Below are 18,071 nucleotides of genomic sequence, written 5' to 3' on the forward strand. Positions count from 1 at the left end.
GTTTGGATTAATAACTATGTGCAAAGGAAACACAGCATCATGGGAATGCAACTGTTCTAGTTAAAGCACTGACGACACCACATGTGGCTGTGTGCTGTCCTGCTGCATGGCCTCACTGGCTTATGCTGGCAGGATTTTGAGGTTCTCTTGAGTTGTGCAGTGGGGCCTGAGGTGAATGTGGTATTTCTCTGATTTGGCATAGTTTGTCTAATTAATTAGAGCTGCTGCAGCAGCTGCTGTGATCTAATCTGGCTGTGGACATAAGTTTGAAGATTATAGGAAAGGATAACTTGACCTAAAGGGCATCAAAGGTGTAATTTTACAAATATCCTCCTGTAGCCCTTCCTTTGGTTTGGAGAATGTCATTTAGGTGCATTTCTTGCAGCACTGGAAAACCAGGATGTCTGAGGAAAGCTTCAGCAATGGGGAACAATAAACACTGTTAGCTGGGGTGACTCTCTTTCCAAGTGGAGGGTGTCCAGACAGTGATCTGGCTGCCAGCCACAGGGGCCTTGTTTTTAGGGAAGCTGGAACAGTCTATCCCACCGGAGATCTGGAGAAGTTCAGTGTGATTGGCAGCCACAGGGGATGCCACTTGTGGCCTCCTCATCCACATGTTTCTGGCAGTGTGCCAGGAACAGGAGAGGAGGAGCGAGCCAGTAGAAAAAGAGACTGTCTAGTAGTGTAAAAACCAAAAATATCCAAGCTAGCCAGGGAAACAGGCTGGATCAGAGCAGGAACCTTGTGACGAGAAATCTTAGAGCTGTGATGAAAAGAAGAAATGTGCAGGAGTGATTTAGGGTTTTCTGCTAGAAAAAGTGAGTCTGAGCTAGAAGAGCTCAAGACAGCAGAAGAGCGGGGGATAGCACCCCTCAAAGCTGATGGCTGTGCCAATGCTGGAAGCATCACTCCTCAGGACCCTGCTGAACTTTTGTGGTGCAATGACAAAACCAATGGGGCACATAAGTGATTACCTGAGTCTTGGTTACATTAGATCAAAAAATATCTGATGAAACCATACTCCCTAAGACTGACCCAGAGGATCATTGATTTGTAGTAGCATTAACTACTGACAAAAATAATACAAGGGTTTGGTTGATGTGTTTGAGTTTAATAATGTTAGTAGTAATAGAAAAATTATTTGCAGCATTGACTGCTTTCAGTGTTGTGATGGAAAAGAATTTGCAGTTCTGGAAATGCAATTATTGAAGGTGATTATAATTTTGGCTTCAGTTAAATAATTTTCATTCCAAGTATAACACTCTCCACTCCAATGAGATTATTTATAACTTATGTATTGCACTTGAATTAATTGGCATATGGTGCAAATTAACCCCTCTCAAAAATATGATTTATGTGTTTTGTTTTAACTGATCTATTAAATGCAGTTTTGTTTTATGTTGATTCTTGTGAATTTAGGCAAAGTGATTTGAGTTTACACTGTCCTGGCTTCTCTTTATCTGATTACTGCCCTGCTTTTTATAATTTAACAACTGCAGTTATGTCAGTCATATATGATAAAGCTTATTGAAAATAGAATGCCAGTTTCTTAAAATCAGAGAAAAAATATATAATAATTTCATTCATCAAAATAATGAACTTGTTTCTGAGTCTTTTTATAGATTGGTCAATGTGCTAATTTTAAGCACTTAAAGAAGTAAGAGATTGGTATTTCTGAATTAAGCAAGATGGGACTTCTAAACAGAAATCAATTTCTAACTGTGCAATAGGAAGAAATACATTTAAAAATTATTTTGTTCAATATGTCAAGGAATGCCTTAAAACATGCAGGGTTTAAAACATTCATTTGCATTATAATAAAATGATTATATCAGAAAAGGTGCCATATTAGTTTCCTCTGTTTTTCAGGTGGATGAAAAAGAGAAAAAGATTGAGGAAAAGACTGCATCCATATAAAGGAGGAAGGATTCCAACCTGTTATTATTAGAAAAACGTGATTTAATTAGGCTAATCTTGTTTCTAAGTTACTTTGAAGGCAATTGTGAGCTCCAGTAGTGCTGTGAATGAACACATAACTAAATAATGCACCGAGTGTGTACATTTGTGTGTGGCTAGCTACGCCAAGAGGGGTCTCTATATGTCTGTGTATCTCAGGTAGGGATTAGATTTTTGTACTTGTCTTTAAAGCATCAAGATTAAGTGATGGAAGGCAGCCATTTGCCTTTCTCATTGTCACATTTTCCTGACTTAATTGGTGCTGAATATACCCAGGGAAGGGGTAAGGCTGGCAGCCATACTTCCTCCCTGAGAAGGAATGACTGTGGGTGAAATCAAGACACCTAGAAGACTGTGAATGGTAAGGAAAATTGAGCAGGTTCTTTGATCCTTCAGTTTAAGGACCTTTGATCCTTAAATTGCTGGGAGATTTAATTATACCTCTTTGCGATGTTTTTACGTTCTTCTCTGGTCATCCGCTGCTGGCCATGTTAGCAGAGAGGGATGGTGGGATAAATGGGTCTGTGGTCTGAACTAACCCAGATGTTCCTGCATGTGCTGTGTGTGCTGCCAGGAGATGGTTGCAGTAGGCATGTGACTTATATTTATGAAGGACTCTGTGAAGCACTGAAGTCTTTAGCAAAACTGTGATATGTCACTGGTAGCTGTTTTCTTTCTTCTGTTTTTCTTGCACAAGATGCTTTGAACCTCTAGCCAGTTCTGATCTTTCCTGTGACTTCACTTCTATGTATAATTACTTGGATGCTGCTGCTCTCAGCACACTGCTAGGTTAGTCCTCCTGCTCCCCAGGCACAGGTGTTCTGCTTTTCCCATGGTGTCGTTTCAAAAATGCTGCAATGGGAGAAAATGTCTTTCTAAAGAAAGCCAGGCACACAGTGTAAGCTCTCCAGCTTTCCATTACTGGAAGTTGAACATTAAAGTTTTCTGTACCTCAACCAATGTTTTCTTTGATTTCCTATGTAATACCTTGGCCTGAAAGAGGAAAATCATCATAGAATGATAGAATGGCCTGAGTTGGAAGGGACACTTCTCTTGCTGGTTTTCCTTTTATTTTGTGTGTAGGTAGCCACAAGAAACTACTGCACTCATGTTTTAATATTTGAAATTTAAGAGCATGTTAAGTTAAGCAAGCCCTTAACTTTGGTGAGAGAAATTTTGTTTAAACTTTGTTTAGAGAACTCAACGTTGATTAGTAAAGAAACCTGTTTACCTCTCCAGCTAATCGGAGAAATTATTTTCGTAGTATTTCCTGTGAAGCTCATCTGTAAGAGGAAATATCAGGGTTGGCCTCAGTTTCTCTCAATGCTACACGGGCTTACTATGAAGACAACCCCCTTTTCTTTCTTTCTTTTATTCCAGTGTGAGTGAACACTAGTAAGCAAAGCAAGGAGAGCCTCAAACAAACCTAGATAAAGAAGGATGCCCAGGAAATGCAACTTTGAAGTAAGGGACTGAGGAATGCTAACAGCCTTTAAATGGTGTTTGAAGAGTGGTGCTCAAGCTCTCTCTACTCTGCCAGCTATCCTTACCAATCTCTTGACACCATCAGCTCCAGTGCCACACAAACTTTTCAGAACCCCAAACGCCACACATTTAAATCCCTTTGCTATATTTAATCTGAAGTAGGGTCCATTTTAAAGTCCTACTGAAGTGGCCAAATCCAAACCTTCCGCGAATGACTACAACATTGAGAGGACTTATGCACACAAGGTAGGAGGACTCTATGTGACTGTGAGCTGCTGTGTGAACTTGGAAGGGGATTGTGTTGGTTCCAAGATTGCATCTCTCACAGTCAGGGTGCAGCTGAGTGTGGGGCTGGGGCTAGCTGTTTCCAATGTAGAAAAAGCTTGTCACACTTCACATCCCATTACAGCTCTGTGCTCATCTTGTTTTTTCATTCAGGCTCATTTTTAGCCCGTGGCCTTTCCCATTGGCCACCACTAATTCAGCCACCACCTCCCCTTCAGAGGTTAGGCTGAGCAGCCTCTTGATTACCTGGTTTGATGCATCATCCCAGTGAGTGCCACTGCCCAAAAGGACGTTAGGACGTTAGCAATATTGGCTGAGGTGTGCTTAAACAGGGTGGGATGGTGTCTGATACCTGACAGAATCAGAGGTTGAACAAAAACCTGGGGTATTTGTTTCTCACATTTCTGCCCAATTAGCAGAGTGCATTTCCTTCTGCTTTCTCAAGCAGCTATGAGCTTTCCCTCTTGCACCGCCTGACCGCCAGATCAATGTGAATGCCACAACTTTAGCACTTGCATCCACTTCCTAAGCACTGGACAGCTGCTGTAATGCTTGCAACACTCATGATGTCACTGCTGGGTTTAAGCCAGTGGTCTATTTTATGATTAGAGGTTTTTCTTCACTGGAACAACTTCAAGATTTTTTCATCACTAGCTCCTGTTTATCCCTTGCACCACTGAAATGTAGAACATGGAAATAAAAGGAGTGAGGGGGAGAAATAAACTGGTCTGTGGCAGAGACAGGCAACAGTGCCTGTCTTAGAAGTTCTCAGCAAAACTCATCTCACAAAAACTCAGAAGCTTGCTGAGAATTTTTTTTATACGGGAAAACATGAAATGAGCATTTCTAAATTAAAGGGCTGGGGGGTTTCCTGCTCTTCTGCAGCAAATACAGACAGATCCCCCCACTGGCCTTTTCTGTGGAGCCATGTGCATCCCGAGGGACAGAACAGAGCAGGTCACAATAAACATTAATCTGTCTGCATTAGTTTTTACATTTCTTTGTTTTATTTCTTGTTTTGTTTGAAATGACCTGTACCACAGGAATACAATTTATTTAACAGGTTGTTATTTTTTTAGGAGCAGATAATAGTTAAGTAGATACTATTTATTTCATTGACTGTCTATGACTCTCTGCATCATTCTCACAGCCTCTGTCTCTCTCTGGCTTCTCCACATAACCCAGCCACAAGAACAACAGAGCAGCCTTTGGCCATACGATTGATTATAGCTTGTGGATACAAAGTGGAAGCTCTGTTTTCTTAGCTCCAATTCGTAAATAAAAGCTCAACATGTTACATTCTAGGGTCTTTCTCAATTACTTGCCCCTCTAATAGCTGCTTACATGTTTCTGGTGAAGCATGTTTTATTTTATATATTTATAATAGTTTTAAAAAAAAGATGGCATAGCTTACAAAGAGAAAAATAATGCCCCCTTAGCATGAGCAATACTGCAAGGTTCTGATTGTTGTGGGGACGTTTCTTGTAGCTTCACAGTTTTGCTGCGAGGTGTAATGCCCAAGTTTCCCCAGAAACTTAAAATCAGAGTGGTAATTTACCTTTTAATTGATCCCTGTGAAATTTGTTTTGCATTACAGGTCAGACACTGCTGTTCCAGAGAAGAATGTGCCTAAAACAGAAGAGCTGGTCACTTGGGAAGAACTGCCTTTTGTAGTAGCTGACAGGTACATGGTTTCTGCTATCCATACATGCAAATCAGGGGCTGGAGCTGCTTTTACTATAGTTGCTGGTGTGGGTTTATTCACTATCACTTATACACTGTCCTCTACTGCTTCTCTTTTCTTTAAGTCATAGAGCCCATCTGTGTCCCAAGGCTCAAGCTCCATCATCTTTTGCCCCATGAAGAAGGACAGCTGTATGACACTGACTCTGTGAATCCTATATTACAAATGAGCAGCATAAAGAGTACTGACCCAAAATCCATCTCCTAGTTCATATCTCACCTTCCACATCCCCAGACCTTTTTTGTAAGAGACTGTGAGCATTCAAAGACCTAAGCAGTTGCTGAAGCTTCATTTCCTACTTCAAGGTGCATTGGTGGGACTACACTGTTACACTCCTCTGCAATCCCAGCCCATTGTGTAGCTGGAAATGCTCCTCAGCTGTCTCAGTGTGATAGTACTAGTGATGCACAGCAGATCAGAGTAACTAGGAAGAGATGATTGTGATTCTTGCACGTGTTTGAAGGGCTCAAAGAGACCTGACCTGTTTCCCAGTTTAGGATGGTACAAGCCTTTTAAGGGTTAAATCTAGACAGGTGTTTGTGTCCCAGTTCCTGGGGAAGAGTTTGCATTCCTTGGTTAGAGAGTTTAATATATCCTAAGTACTGTCTGCTTCACTTCCTATTTCAGAAGAAATGCAAACATTTCCCTGCATATTATCTTCAAGCAATGGGGAACATTTGGATGGGCTCCAACATTATGCAGCTTTAAAGGAGAAAGAAGTTCCTGGAAAAAAAATGTATTTGGTATCTTCATAATGCTGTGCCAAGGTAAGAGTTGCCTCCATCCCGTAGCCCTAATCTAAATAGCCAGCAGTCTCTGTGAGCTGGAAGCTAACTCAGCAGCTCTCCATGTTTTGTAGATAGATTCCTGTTATGGAAAGCAGGCCTGAGTTCAAATACAACAAAGCTAAAAGAGCCTTTTGGGGTTGTTTTTGGGTAGTTTTGGGTTTTTTTTGGGGGGAGATTGGGAGAGTGTGTTGGTGTGTGAGTAAGTGACCTTTCTGGCAGGGCCCAACAGAGTAAGAATTGTTTCTTAGGATCTTTTAAAACCATTTTGGGACAGCTACCTTTGCACAGCAGGCCAGGACACAATGTGCTACAGCTCAGCTGGGTGGGACTTGGCAGCATTGCAGCAGTGCTCGAGAGAGTCAGACTTACAGGTGATAATGCAACCCAGCACATCTGTGAAAGCAATTATACCACAGCCAGAAAGAGTTGCCAGAGTGCAGCACATGGCAAGCTGGCTCTGTAATGGTGACATGCATTTCACTTTGGTCCCTCAGTCACAGATGGGTACAGGGATCATGAGTGCAACCAAAAGCCTCTAATTTTCTCCCCAGCTGCCTCTGTGAGGGAGTGGGGGAGAGAAGCACAAGTATCCGCTCGAAGCGCAAGGCTTCGAGCCTTGTGTAATTGCTGCTGCTGTGAGCACAGAAGGAGTCCCAATTCCAATGTGCCTTCTGCCCCTTAGGTCTCTGGTGGTTTACTAATATGCCTGAAGCAAGACAATTCCTTTATCAAGTGAGTACAAAATGAGTGACTGTGTAGCATAGGAAGAACTCTAAGGAGATGGAATGGAACTAACTTAAGTACAAGATGTGGGCTGGCTATGAGAGCTGAGAGGTCACCATGCCCACACCCCTATGTCTGACCCCATGCCAGGGCAGGGTTCTGCAGTACTAACAGCCCTGCTGGGACACATTCTGCTCCAGCAGAAGACAAGCACCCAGTGTCTCTGATCACGCACCTCAACCCTAGTTTGGAAGACTTCCTCCTGAGGGCAATTTACTCCTCTGACACACCCCCTTTCTCCTGGGGAAGCCAGGAAGGGGTGGAAGCTTGAGGAGAACAGATGCAAGACAGTTAGTGGTGTCTTAAATGTAGATCAGAGGTTTTTTCTCACCACTAGTGCCATGCTGCTGACCACAAAAAAAAAAAAAGATAATACACTTAGGTTTTGTGGATGGCTTAAAACTAACTGACCTAGAAAATAAAGTTTCAGAGAACACCAGCAGTCAGTTTTGTCAGTCACCTACATTCCCCTCTGACTACTGGGAATGAAGCAGTTACGGCTTAGGAAGCAGATCTAAACCAGGTCTTGGAGACAGCAGGAACCTGGTTACATAAGAGTAAATAAACATTCCCCCTGTTCTTCTCCCACCACCTTAAAGTCAGGTATTTGCTTTCTGATCAGCAAGAGAACCTCTTACCAGCCCCAGGTAAAATCTATGCTAGCTCTTTTTCTGCTGTGGAGGATAATGGGATGAGGCAGGGGAAGACAGTAGTTGGAGTATTAGGGGTTTCATGCCATCCCCTAATTTATTTCCCTAGGCTGCCACAAGAAAGCAATCTCTCAGGCTCTAGAGCTGCCTCCTCTGAAAAGCAGTGCCCTTGATTCCTAACTAGAATTTGGCAATAAGCCTAAAGTCTCTGTGGAGCCAAAGAGCTCTAATGAAGTCTAGGAAAGATCTGGTTGGGGGTGTATTTATACTTGGGCAGTAACCATGCAGACAAAGCCTTGTGTTCTCTGTCACAAGGAAGAGGTGGGGAATGGCACTCAGCTGAGCTGAAGAGGCAGGTGTGATACACTATGGGGTGAAAAGTGTGGAAGAACTGTAGTTAGCACCACATAGGAGAGGATGCAGAGATTATCAAGTCAACCCAGCACTGAAGCATAACATCAGGCTCTTTTCTCTTGCCATTTGGGAAAGACTTGCATTTTCTCAGGGACATACATCCTACCTCTTGAGGGGCCTGCGGGGATTGTACATGGGAGGAACTAGCCAGGCGTAATGACACACTGTACAAGGTCGCAGAATATCTTACACAGTTAGGAGCATCTTTCCCAGTAAGTGGGGCCTGTATGTACAAGTGTTAGAGGAGTCTGGGAGGCAGCCTTTTTGTTCAGGAGAGGTCCAGCAGCATTTTCTCCAAAGTAGCATCTACTCTATGGTAAGAGGCAAAAAGGTGACAAAAAGAAGGACCGTGGCTGCTTCTCTTTCTAACTGACCCCTCATAACACCAGCAGATAAAGTTTATATTGACTCTATTCTTCCTCTCTTCCTGCTTCTGTCCCCATTCCCCCTTCAGAACTGGCAGAGGGAGCTGGGGAGCAGGCAGCCTGGACAGCGCTGAGAGCATCACTGATCAGAGGAGCTGAGCCCCCATGATGCCTCAACAAGTGCAAGAGCATAATCTGGTATTTCCCACAGAGAAAACAACGAAAAAAAGAGAAACAGGTGACTGATTAAAAGTTTCCCCCCTCCTGTACACAAGATTCTGCAGTCACGCCGACAGATAGACATTAAATAATTCTTCCATAATAAATGCTTGGAGATAAAAGCCGGCGGTGGCTGCTGCTGCTGTTTGGATTGCTCCGTTGTCTGCATCTTTGTTTCTAGTTTGTTCCCCGGCCACTGTCGGCTGATGCTGGGGCTGTCAGACCTTTGCCTCTAGCATTTCTAGGAAGAGTTTATGCATGGGAACCTTGCCCTGCAGTTTGATGCTGTAGAAGTGCTGCACAGCTTTAGCAGCCGTCTGCCGCAGGAGGGGCAAGGTCAGGAGCAGCTTGCCTGCTCGCCGGGGCTCCTCATTCCGCTGACTCAGCTCGTAGTCCTGCAGGGCTTCGTGGAGAAGGTCCTGGAGTTTCTGCACTGCCTCCATGTCCTCTATGTGCATGGAGTCTGGGGTGAGGGAGAAAAGACAGCAAACAGACAAGTCAGACGTGAGAAAGGAAATCCTTTATGGTTCTGAAGCTAATGATGTTTTTTTTCCTTCTTATCTGTTCTTGTGGGGTTTTTTTCATTTGTTTTTGTTCCCCCCTGGCAGGGGGTGAGGGTTGTTGTTTGATTTCTTTCTTAAGCAGAAAAAAACAGCTAGCTGACAGGTGTGGTGCTGCTGCATGAAGTTTGGCAGCAGCCCAGTGTGTCGGCCGTAGCAGTGCAGGGACAGTAGGGTTGCCAGGGGTAGGTGGGTGACACACGTGCCCTGTGTGCTGCCCATTTTTCCAGCCACCCCAATGCAATGCAGGGGTCAGGCAGGGGCCTTTGTGATTTGCACTTTCACTTGCCCTCCATGCTCCTTATGGGGAGAGTCACCCTGCAAGGGGCAGCAGCTGCTGTGCTGCCGCTTGGGAGCAATCTCATTAAGAATAATTAACGCTGCTACAGCGCTTCATCTGTCTAAACTGCCTAATTGCCGTGCAGCTGCTAAGGGTGTCAGCAAGACAGAAAAGCCCCAGTAGGTCACAACCAGTGTGCCCAGGGGTGTTGCTAGACCCACCTTTGTGCAGATGCCCCTGTTTTCAGAGACTGTCAGCAGCTGCTCAAGGAGCTTCCTGCTGAAATAAAGGAAACCCACACCTCCTGCAAGGCCTCTTCCCTTAGGCTGCCAGCTAGATTTGTATGAGCTGTTGGAGGGGCTAGCAGGGTTTGCAAGGCTCCTTGGTGTGTCTGTGAAGTGAAGGTAGATAGCTGGTAAGAACCCAGTCCAGGGCTGAGATAGGGAACCAGACTGAACACAGACTGCTAAACTTGTGGGCAAGTCATGGCGTCAGAGGGCAGCACCGAAGAGCAGAGAGGCACAGCATTACCAAAGATTTTCTCCTGTTTCATCATGCTGATACGTGCTTCTTTCTTAAAACCATGACAGAGACGGAGACACTGATGCCTTGTCTTCATTGTTCAGAGACTTTTAATCAATACTGAACCTATTGATAAAGGTTCCTGCCACAAGGCAACAAATCCAGAAGCAATGGCAAAGAGACAGTACGGCAAGCACACATGCATTGCCTGCCATCACAGCCTGGGCTTTGCAGTGTGGCAGTGCTCTGTCTCAGCCTACACACAAACACAAATGTGAGGACATGGGTTCCCCAGAGTGACAGCAGTGAAGAGGAGGAAAGCTGACTAAAGTGCCAAAATCTCCCTAGAAACATGTGTCATCTTTATGGAGAGCACAACACAAATTAGAGACTGTGAATTTTGCATGATACATTTATGCTAAAAATGCTATTTATGATGCATGATTTATAAAGTATTACAGCAGTTGGGAAAGTATTATGTCTAGCAAGAAAGCTGTTTAAGAAGCTGTTCAGAAGGAATGCACTAATTAAGAAAGTATTAAAAGGAAGTATTCCCAAGAAGCCCACTGAAGAATGATTCTTGATACATTTACACTTTTTATCCAAGAGACCAGGCAAAGAAGCTCAGAAGAGGGCTGCTAGGTCATCACAGTGACCTGAGCTAGACACAGAGGTTGATTCTGAAAAGTAGGAGGAAGAAGCATGTTGCCAAGTCAGTCTGGCAACTTCTTCCAGCCAGGTAGCACCTCTGAAAAATTTCCATACACAATCCAAGAGAAGTGAGTGGGATCTGTTTCCTGCCAAGTCGCAGAGGTCATTTTGAAGACTGGAAGTATCAAAAGCTGGAATGTCCTCCATCCTTTCTGTTTAATGTCCTTCTGGCTAGGGGCACAAGGGGGAGAAGTAATCACAGCCTGTCAGAGTCTGCAAATCCCAGTGGGTGCTAAAATTACCATGCAATGAGCCATGCTTGAGGGTAAAGTGGGTGTTCTGCTTTTGGGTACTGATGCTGCTGTACACTAGACAGAGTCCCAAAACTGCCCTTCCAACATCTAGCTTCTGTAAGGTGACAGGACTTAATAGCAGTAAATAACTAAGTGTATACAGTGAGAGAAACTAGGGAAATAAAGATCAAAGCCTGCCCCACCCCCACCACAGTCTGCTGAAAGAAGCTCAAAATTGGCAGCTGACTGCAAAATATAAAACAACATTGCAGGATTAATTTCCTTGCAATCCATCAGTGAACTGGTGTCAATGGCATTGATAAACTGTTAATTACGAAATCAATGGCTATGAATTTTTACAGCTATCAGAGCACTGAGGTGTGGGCAGACTGCCTGACCATGTCCCTGAGGGTCAGCTGGCCTAGAAGCTGGGCTTCATACCAGGAGCCCTTCTCCAGCACTGCTGGCATGGGGTACAGGGCAGGTATGAGAATGGACAAGGCCCACTGCTTCCTCACCTTACTCTGTTCTTGCAGCTTCTGACAGGAATAGGAACCTTACAGGACCCACTAGTACAGAATTTGCCATGCATCCCTTTGCCAGGTCCAAACATTGCTCACTCCATCTTAGCATTAAAATGCATTGCAGAAAAAAAGGGGGAAATAAATTTCGGCCACTCTGGGATGTCCTAAAATCAGTGTGTGCTGTATGCTAACCGAGAGGGCTCCTCAATACATAGGTTGATCAATTTTTTTCCTAAGGAAAGAGGACCTAGGAATGCTTAAAAATTGACTGCTGACTCTGAAGGGTAACAAATTAAGCATACATCACCTCTACTCTGTCAAAAAATGGTGATCATATTGTCTGGGACTTGCCTGCTGCTCTGGGAATTAAGAATTCATCCCTCAGCTCTCTAGAACGCACTTACTAAACAGAGATCCCTTGAATTAACTTTGCCAGTCCCAGCAGGTGTGTTGCTGGGTGCGTCAGAGATCAGCCTACTGTCACCTTCTTTGCTAGTAAAGAGTGAGTGAGCTCCCACTTCTATTTTCATTTGTTTGAATTCCTAGAACCAAAGGGTCAGGATATACACAGGGTTGCATAAGTCCCTAGAACTTGGGTTGTGTGAGCAATTACACCCAGAATTTTTCTTTGTGGGAGGGAAGGCAGAAAGCAGTTTTAGGCAGCAGAGGTGCTAATCTTAAAGATGAATCTGGTCTTCATCTTTAAGCCCTATCTCTGATCCAAGGGAGCTGAAGCCTGGCCCAAACTGCTTTCATCCCATTTTAGGAATTGGCTGTTTGCATGCAAGCACACACATGCAGGCTCTGTAAGTTTATCCCTGTCAAAAATAAACTAATAACTGGCATTAAAAGAATGTGAAGGTTCAATGTCAAGTTACAACAGAAAAATACTCTCATCCTATGCCAGCTTCCTTACCTGTGTGTCACAAGAAGTTTTAATTAGATGAGAAACAAAATCCCATGTTTCACTTTCCTATGTTTCAGTACAAATAACAAAGCAGGACTTTTGTGGATTATGCTTCTACATAGCTACATTTCTAGCTGCACTAGGAGAAACCAGTGAAGTCAGAGTGATTTTTTTCATCCAGCTGAGAACATGTTTTGGCTTGTGCCTCCTGACCCTTACCTTGGTTTCTTTACTTCACAGCACTGGAAATGGAACCTCAAAGCATCTGATGAGTGTTGGTTGCTGTGCTCTGTCTTTGTACAATGTTACTCCACTCCTGTGGAGACTGTCTCATAAGGTTTACTCTGGGCTAGTCCTGAAAGCACAGTGAGCAACAACAGCAGAGAGTGCTTCTGTTGCACTGTGAAGAACTTGACAGCAGTGTCCAGAGCACGGGCCAGGTAAATGTCCCAGTGTGGCACTTCTCCTGTCACAACTGCTACCTTAGCACTTCAGCCTCTCTGAGGAGCCCTTCCCCCTGTTTAGTCCTGTGACCCTCCTGGTAGACAGGTTCTTTAGCAAGTTGATTATATCACCAATAGCCAGCATTGCACAGAGGAGAGAGGCTAGCCTTGGCCATCTGCCCATCCTGGTTCACTGGCAAAGTGAAGGCAGCAATTAAAACTAAAAAAGCACTATATGAGGAACAAAGTTATGAAGTGCAGAAAAACCATAAGGGAAATGAAGGACATAGGAGGAAAAGCCACGTCTAGAAGGGCTAAGGACAGTAAAGAAGTTTTATAAATATTTAAGGAATAGAAGAAAAACTATCATTTGTAGGGGACCTCTTTTCAACTACAGATGATTAACCTATTAATAGCAGTGCAGAGTAGATAGAAGTCCTCAGTAGGTATTTCTGTCTTATTTGGAAAAGAGAAGCTTTATATGCCTGTGTTATATGAAGATGATGAAGACTTCATAGTTTGTTGTTTATGCAAGAAGATATTAGAACTATTAGGACAAACTTCACAGAAATCAGCAGAGCTGGATAACTTGGCTTTAAGAGTTCTAAAATTGCTGGCTGAGGGTCATCCAGGGCAGATTAATGATTAGTAAGTCCTGGTATTTTTAAGAAACTCAAGATGACTGGAAATGTTCTAATGATGCACATATTTTCCTAGGTCTTATCTGATAATTTCTATGCTAGCCTGGTGTGAACCAGGGCAAAAGAAAGGAAAAAATAAAGGTGACATTCAATTAAGACTAATAAGATGGCATTTATAAGACATGTAAATGTGGCACTTAGGGACATAGTTTTGTGTTGGCCTTGGCAGTGCTGGGTTAACAGTTGGAAGTGGTGATCTTAAAGGCTTTTTGCATCATAAATGATTCTGTGATTTTACTGCCAGTCAACAAGATACTTGAGAAGAGAGGTCTTGTCAAACAAACTTGATTTCATTCTCTGATGAGATTACAAGTTTGCTTGATAAAGTTAACTGCACAGATATAATAGACTTAGGTTTTTATAAAGCACTTGGCTTAGGACCACAGGACATTCTCATTAAAAAATTAGCACTGTGCAATATCAATAAAGAACACTTTCAATTGATTAGTAACTGGATAGATGACAGATCTCACAGTAGCTTATCAGTAGTGAATCATCCCTGAAGAAGGAATTTTCTCATGGAAATCCACAGGGATCAGTAGAAAAATCAGCTGCTACTCAACTTTTTTATCAATGAGCTGTAAGGATTTTTTTTTCTTTTAAATTGCAACTGCTAAGGAGTGGATGGATGGCAAACAGGGACAGAATGGTGTAAAATGGTGAGGCAGTCTTACAGAATCCTGGGCCATGTCCTTACACTTGAAGTAATATATAGCCAAGGAACACAACCATGGAACAGGAAGTTTATCATGTCAAGCTGTCAGGTATAAAGACACCCAGAGTCATAGGACCCAGCTCAACAAAGATCATTCTTTCGAGGCTGAACTCAGGCAAACAGACATTAAGATATGATGCCTTTTTTTTTTTAACTGAGAGAATGATTAATTATTAGTGTCAGCTGCCAAGCAAGATGAAGATTCCCTCTCTTTTAATCCTTCCAGCTTCACACTGGGTGTTTTTCTGTAAAGTGGCTTTAGCCAAACACAGATACTAGTTTCAGGGATGGGCTGCAAGGGTGAATTCTGTGACCTGCATGATGCAAATTTGGCAAAGAGATCTGATGTGAGACAGTGAGACTCAGGGGATGTAGAGGGAGCCCTTGTTACGCGGTAGCTTTAGCGGTTTCCCTTTCAGATGGGACTCCTGAGCAAATCAGTGTCTGGCTGGCTTTGATACAATGCAGCCTTGCTGGATTGAGGGCTGCAATCTTCATCCACACTATCTCCCAGTTGAAGGGGGATGCAGTGTCTCTGGTATCTCAATATCTCCAGGACAGGGCCAGGCAGCCCCAACCCCACAGCTTTTTGAAACTGGGATGAGAGGTTCCTTGTTTGCTGTATCTCACCAACACTATGGAGTTGGATGCAAGTGTGGCTCCCTTTTCTGAGCTCATCACACTGAAGTTAGTTTGCTAGAGGAAAAGGCCTCCACAGACCCTTTTACTGCCTGAAACCAGCAACCAGTCCATCCCTGTCTATTCCACTCCCTACTACAGGGTCAGAGCACAGCTGGGCCTCTAGCAGCAGTAAGTCTCATTTCTCCCTGCTTTCCAGCTTAGAGTGGAGCTTTGAGACTGTTGTATGACACAGGCAGAGATTCTTAGGCAGTAGGCTCTAGTCTCCTCCCATGTAAAACAACAGCATGAGCCTTGACTGGATGGGTCAGGGCTGTACCTGAGTTGGCGAGAGCCAGAGCTTTGAGTGTGACAAACTCCTCCTTTTCCACCTTGAGCTTCTTATAGCGGCGCACCAGTTGTAGGATGGCCAGGTAGAGCTCCAGCAGCCCTGTCAGACGAGAGTGCTCTTCATCCATTACGTAGTCCTCAGCATAGACCAGCTTGTCCTCATATGGCAGGGAGCGGTACACAATGCCCAGGATCAGAATTTCCATCCAGGCACTCTGCAGAAGGCTCATCTGGTCTCCAAGGGACAGGTTGGAGAACCCTAACAGGGCAAAAGACAAGCAGGGTCAAATGGGTGTGCAGCAAAGCCTCTAGGAGACTTGAGTCCTTAGTTTCCCTGAGATTCAAATGATGCACTCATCCCTACTGACCTGCTGCTTAAAAAAAAAAAAACCCAAACAACTCACTAAAGTGACCCTGTCTTGGTAGCAATCAGCACACATGGACCTTACCCTTCTTTTTGCTCCTATGCGCACCCACAGCCTCAAACAGGAGTTCTGATGCTCTGATTGCATTTATAGGAGCCCAAGGTTGGTGATAACCTCTTTTCAATGAGCACTGCTTCTTTCATAGCAGCAACTCTTTTGTACCACATTGCCTTCCCTCTCTTCCTCTGTAGGTCTGCATTGCAGCCCATTTAGTCTGTCCCAGCTGAAAAACAAGCAGAGAAGAGCTCCAGATGGCAGAAAAGAGGGCTTCTGATGAGATAGGAGAGAATGACACAGGCCTGAATTACAAGTATACTACAATCTCACATTTTGGCAAAGATGGGAAAAAGTCCTGCCACAACAAAGCACCAAAATGTGTTCAAAAATGAATAAATTTGTGAACAGAATCCTCTTCTATTCCTCATTACATTCTGATCTCCATATAAGCAGCTCTGGCTACAACCCTACCCAGAGAGAAAAATACCTTTGTGGTGACACTCAAGTACCTAAGTCATAGCCAAACCTGGTAGCAACGGAACAAGTACCCACAGTAAACCAAATATTCTTGCCAAATACAGAAAGAGCCTGAAAGCCCTGACAGCCTGACCCTAACAGCCCCAGAGTCCTCTTGAAAGAGTGCAGAGGACAAGAAACAGAGGCTATGTCCACCTCAAGGTGGGGAAAAAAGTGCATGGGAAGGACAACTGTCTGTTATGCCCTCCTTACCTGGTACCCTTGAAGGCCAGACCATGAAAGATCCTGGGAGATGGGCACTCTAACAGTCATTACAAACAGGAATGTCAAGCACAGTGTGTTGGTCTTCTCTAGGCAACTTTTGCCCACCATGGACAGGCAGAAATTACACTTTTTTTTTGGCAGCCCCTTGCTTCTAATGGTTCCTAGGGCTGTGAAAGAATGGGACACCCAGGCATGCCTCATCTGGGAGGGTGATGCTCTACCAGCTCCCCCAGGCAGTTTTCTCCCCAGATGCATATGAAGCCTTGGGGATCACCAGGAGACCTGAGAACTCATGGGCCTCTATGCAGAAGCCTCCCAGCTCCACTGGCTGCATGCAAGGCTCAGCTGGACTTCTTTATCCCACACCCCACCCTGCTCACAGCTCTTGGCCCCACATCGGGGCTTATGTAGACAGCCACCATGATGATCATTTGATTTTTCTTGTTATCAAGTTGGCAATTAACAAAAGAGCTGATGATTGCTATATTGACTGACTGTGGGATCTCTTTTTCTATCTGCACTATCTCAGCTGGGGAAGGGAAGGCAGAAGGGTGGGTTAGTGGTATTTATTTATCTCTATGCCATGTTTTGTGTTTGTGTTGCCAGGGGAAGCAAAGGGTGATAATGGCCTGGCAGCCCTTGGACATCCAATTTCCCTTATCAGGCCACTGAATAGAAAAGAGGCCCCAGGCCACATTAATTAACAGATACCAATCAGCTGTCACGTGCTGTGTGTGCAAGGTCTGAGGGGAGCAGTGGGTGGGAGGGAAGAATCAATAAACCATTGGGGAGGAGTGCCAGAGGGAACAGCTGAAGAGGAGTCCAGGCTACTGGGGAGAAGAGCTGCAAATCCAGCTCCATGACTGTGAGTGAGAGTGATTCCTGTGCAGCACAGCCTGTGCTCCACATAGCCCTGATGAATCCCACCTCTTGCTTGGGCTGGGAGGTGGGTGCCTTGTCCTTTACCTCACCCTTCTGCCCCTTATGCCCTGCACTCAGCACTGTGCTGCTCTGGAATGCAGCCCTCCTGACTCAATCCAAGTGCAGGCTGCTGCAGCTCCAATGCTTGGGATCCTGTCTCCACAGCTCTGCCGGCTGCACAGGAGCAGCAGGCAGAGAGTAGCCCTGAGATTAAAGGTGCACAGCCACTGTTCCACTCTTTAGAACTTGAGATCTCTCCTTTGGTCATCCCTCTCCTAGCTCTGACCATGGAGATAAGTCCAGCATTTCGGCTGCTGCCTTAGGTCCATTTTCTGGATCAGTCACATGGCCTTTCTGCATCTTCATTCCCCATCTGCATTACAAAAGGCATTAGGCCATTGCCTCACCGAAGTCTGCCAACAACATTTCCTAAAGACTGAGAAACAGTCACGAAGCAGACTGAGAGCATCCACGACAGGCATGGCTCGTGCTATTCTGCTACAGAATAAAGTCGAAAAATTGATTTAACTCTAGCAGTAGCCTGTACATGCAGCATCTCCATTAAGTGCCCTTTCCCAGAGGCTGTTGTGGCAGGTGAGGACAGGAGATACCATATTTTACCCTTTGCCAAGAAGAACAGAAGAGCCAGCTGTCAAGAATTGCTAGGACACAACTGTTTTGCATTCTTTCATTGCCTGTTGATGGCCCAGCATCCAGAAAATGCCTTAGTGAT

General features: G+C 44.4%; 2 protein-coding genes across 9 annotated transcripts in view; one reads left to right on the forward strand and one right to left on the reverse strand.

Moving 5' to 3' along the window:
• The window catches only part of ANGEL1 (angel homolog 1), a 154,130-nt gene extending 141,772 nt beyond the window's left edge, over positions 1–12,358 (forward strand). The window contains exons 10-11 of one of the 4 annotated variants that reach the window (XR_010999897.1): positions 5,324–5,475; positions 11,757–12,358. Coding sequence is in view for 3 of the 4 variants with exons in the window: in XM_068192766.1 (XP_068048867.1) it covers positions 5,324–5,400 (77 nt within the window). In the remaining variant the exon portion in view is untranslated. Of the gene's footprint in view, positions 1–5,323; positions 5,666–11,756 lie in introns of those variants that run through there. The other 3 variants (XM_068192766.1, XM_068192765.1, XM_068192764.1) reach the window with 3 other exon arrangements.
• ESRRB (estrogen related receptor beta) overlaps positions 7,209–18,071 on the reverse strand; it is a 131,063-nt gene continuing 120,200 nt past the window's right edge. For all 5 annotated transcript variants that reach the window (XM_068192786.1, XM_068192785.1, XM_068192781.1 and 2 more), the window contains exons 6-7: positions 15,244–15,513; positions 7,209–9,152 (exon numbers count right to left, since the gene is read on the reverse strand). In XM_068192786.1, coding sequence (XP_068048887.1) covers positions 8,908–9,152; positions 15,244–15,513 — 515 coding nt within the window. In that variant the 3' untranslated portion in view covers positions 7,209–8,907. The remainder of the gene's footprint in view (positions 9,153–15,243; positions 15,514–18,071) is intronic.

Source organism: Anomalospiza imberbis, chromosome 6 (assembly GCF_031753505.1).
Source record: "Anomalospiza imberbis isolate Cuckoo-Finch-1a 21T00152 chromosome 6, ASM3175350v1, whole genome shotgun sequence".
Lineage (NCBI taxonomy): Eukaryota > Metazoa > Chordata > Aves > Passeriformes > Viduidae > Anomalospiza > Anomalospiza imberbis.